Below are 3,623 nucleotides of genomic sequence, written 5' to 3' on the forward strand. Positions count from 1 at the left end.
TCTCCTCTTCCTCCTAACTCTCTCTACTCTCCTCTTCCTCCTAACTCTCTCTACTCTCCTCTTCCTCCTAACTCTCTCTACTCTCCTCTTCCTCCCAACTCCTTTACAAATCCAAGTCCTATCCAGCCTTCTGTGCTCACTTCCACAGTCTCACCTCCTTCCTGAGGCCTTCACCAGTGATTCTATTCCCTTCTCAGAAAATGAGTACTAATTTTAACTGTTGTTGTTGTTAAGTGCCGCTGAGATGGCTCTGACTCACAGCAACCATGAATAGGATTTCCAAGGAGTGACTGGTGGGTTTGAACTGCCGACCCTATGGTTAGCAGTCCAGTACTTATCCTACGCCTCACCACACCAATTTTAACTGGTATCATATAATTTGGTGACTCATTATATATCATCTACAAGCCTGAAAATTGTGGTTAACAACTAGGAAAAAAGACAAAGTGGGATTGGTGATGGTTATGTGCCGTGGTGTTGGTTCCGACTCATAGATTAGCAAGGGTCAACCTCTTCTACACAAAGAAAAATTATGCACAAAATTAAAAGAAAATAAATGTTACTACTACTTAAAACAAAAAGGTACTTTTAATTTTATATAGCAAAGATAATTCCCAAATGATAAAACTTATCAGGACCAGAGCTACAAAGTTAATAACTGAAATGATTCTATTCCTCATCTCAGCTTCAATAAAATTGTCACTCACCCACCAGACCTACAGATATCAGCCATTTTTTCTTTGGTTGCAAAATCTGCAGGAAGTTGAATGAGATGAAGGATCAGCTGACTGTAACCCCAGGAAAGTAAATGTGAATAAGGTCTGTTAAAGGGAAAAATATTAATAAATTAGATGGAAAATAAAGTTGGAAAGTGCTTATTAATCCTCTGCTAGATAAAAATAAAGTTTAACTATATTTGCTTGATTCTTATTGAAGAAGCCCTAGTAGCACAGTGGGGTAAGCACTGTGCTGTTAACCACAAGATACGCAGCTCAAGTCCACCAGCTGCTCCATGGGAGAAAGATGAGTCTTTCTGCTTCTAAAAAGATTCACAGCCTTGGTAACTCTATACAGGGTTGCTATAAATCAGAATTGACTTGACAGCAGTGGGTTATTATTGTTGTTGGTAGGTACCACCCAGTCAGTTCCAACTCACAGCAATCTGATGCTCAAAAAATGAAACCCAGTCTTGCACCATCCTCACAATCATTGTTACAGTTGAGCTCAATGCTCTGCCACTGTGTCAATCCACCTCACTGGGGTCTTCCTCTTTTTCACTGACCCTCTACTTTACCAAGCATGATGTCCTTCTATAGAAACTGGTCTTTCCTGATAACATGCCTGGAGTATGAGAGATGAAGTCTTGTCATCCTATTTTCTAAGGAGCATTCTGGCAGTATTTTTTCCAACACATATTTGTTGGTGCTTTTAATATTCTTCTCCAACATCATAATTTAAATACATCAATTCTTCCAAGGTCAACTTTATTCACTGTCTAACTTTCACAAGCATATGAGGAAACTGAAATTCCATGCCTTGGGTCAGGTGCACCTTAGTCCTCATACTGACATCTTTGTTCTTTAGCATGTTTAAGAAATCTTGTGCAGCAAATTTGTCTACTGCAATACATAGTTTGATTTCTTGACTACTGCTTCCATGAGTGTTGATTGTAGACCCAAGCAAAATGAAGTCTTAGACATCTTCAATCTTTTATTCATTTAGGATGATATAATTTTTTGGTCCAGATGTTAGGATTTTCATTTTCTTTACATTGAAGTGCAACCCATACTGAAGGCTATAGTCTTTGATCATCATCAATATATGAAGCCCTCTTCACTTTCAGCAAGTAAGGTAGTGTCATTTGCATATCACATTTTGTAAATGAGTCTTCATCCAATCCTCATGCCATGGTTTTCTTCGTATAATTCACCTTCTCTTATTATTTGTTCAGCAAACAGACAGATTTAAGTATGGCAAAAGGATACAACCCTGGCAAACACCTTTCTTGATTTTAAACTATTCAATGTCCCCTTGTCTGTGCTAATAACTACCTCTTGGTCACATATAGGTTCCTTACGAGCATAATGAAGTGTTCTCTAATACATATTCTTCGCAATGCTATCTATAGTTTCTCATGCCCTACACAGTCAAATACCATTGCACAGTCTATAAAGCATAAATAAACATCTTTCTGGTATTTTCTGCTCTCGGTCAAGATTCATCTAACATCAGCAATGATATCTCTCATTCCACATCCTCTTCTGAATCCAGCTTCTGAGTTCTGGCAGTTCCCTGCTGATGTACTGTAGCAATGATTTTAGAATTATCTACAGAGACTTTACTTGCATGTGATACTAATGATATTTGTTCAATGATTTCCATATTCTATGGGGCCACCTCTCTTTGCAAGGGGCACAAATAAAGATCTCTTCCAGTTGGTTGGCCAGGGAGCTGTTTTCCAAATTTCTTGGTCTTGGTGAGTGAACATCTCCAGTGCTGCATCAGTTGTTCAAAGATTTAATTTGTACTCCACAAATTCTTCGAGCCTTGTTTTTCGCCAGTGTCATCAGTACAGCTTGGACTTCTCCCTTCAGTACCATAGGTTCTTGATCATATGATACCTCTTGAAATGGCTGAACATTGACCATTTCTTTTCGTTAGAGTGACTCTGTATTCCTTCCATCTTCTTTTGATGCTTTTTGCATCATTCAGTATTTTCCCCATGTTGTTGCTGGTAAGTACCATCAAGTTGGTTCAGACTCATAGTGACCTTGTCTAGGGCTTCCAAGTGCTGGTGGGTCTGAACTGCCTACCTTACAATTCAAGCCAACATTATGGTCCAGTGCTTATTCTACAATGACACACCAGGAGAGCACTTTGCCCTTAGAATTCTTCAACATTGCAAGTTGAGGGTTGAATTTTTCTTTAGTTCTTTCAGTTTGAGAAATGCTAAGCATGTCCTACCTTTTTGGCTTTCTAACTCCAGGATCACTGCACATTTCATTATAAGACTTTACATGGTCTTCTCAAGCCGCCTTTTGAAAATTTCTGTTGAGCTTTTTTACTTCCTCATTTCTTCCATTCACTTTAGCTTCTTTATGGAGAAAGTTAAGTGTCACAGTCTCTTCTGATAACCACTTTGATCTTTTCTTTCTTTCTTTCTGGTCTTCTTAATGACCTTTTACTTTCTTCCTATGTGACGTTCTTGATGTCATACTACAACTCTTGTTTTCAGTCATTAGTGTCTAATACTTTTTTTAATGATTCATTATTATTATGTATTTAAAAAATTTTTTTATGTTTCTTTTCCTACACCAAACCTGTGCTCATTTTTTAAAATTATGATATTTTAGGTAATAAAAACCACAGAAAGTCATTGCGTATCTTTCCAGACCTTTCTGTCTGGGCACATAAGCATTTGGGACTTTTAAAAAGCTTCTTCTGAAGAAAACAGAACTATTTCTGATATAATCTTAAGTATCATGGCGCATTTTTTTATTAATTCAATTTTTTTAAAAATCCTGATCAGGTATTTACCCACAAGAAAAACGAGCCACAACACGAGAAAATATATGCACACCAATGTTCATAGCAGCACTATTTACAATAGCAAAAAGATGGAG

General features: G+C 37.5%; 1 protein-coding gene across 1 annotated transcript in view; it reads right to left on the bottom strand.

Moving 5' to 3' along the window:
* HPS5 (Hermansky-Pudlak syndrome 5) overlaps positions 1–3,623 on the bottom strand; it is a 52,072-nt gene that overhangs the window by 6,611 nt on the left and 41,838 nt on the right. Inside the window, exon 19 of the mRNA XM_006865802.1 lies at positions 708–821. Within this exon, the coding sequence (XP_006865864.1) occupies positions 708–821 (114 nt within the window). The remainder of the gene's footprint in view (positions 1–707; positions 822–3,623) is intronic.

The sequence above is a fragment of the Chrysochloris asiatica genome, unplaced genomic scaffold (genome assembly GCF_000296735.1).
Source record: "Chrysochloris asiatica unplaced genomic scaffold, ChrAsi1.0 scaffold00083, whole genome shotgun sequence".
Lineage (NCBI taxonomy): Eukaryota > Metazoa > Chordata > Mammalia > Afrosoricida > Chrysochloridae > Chrysochloris > Chrysochloris asiatica.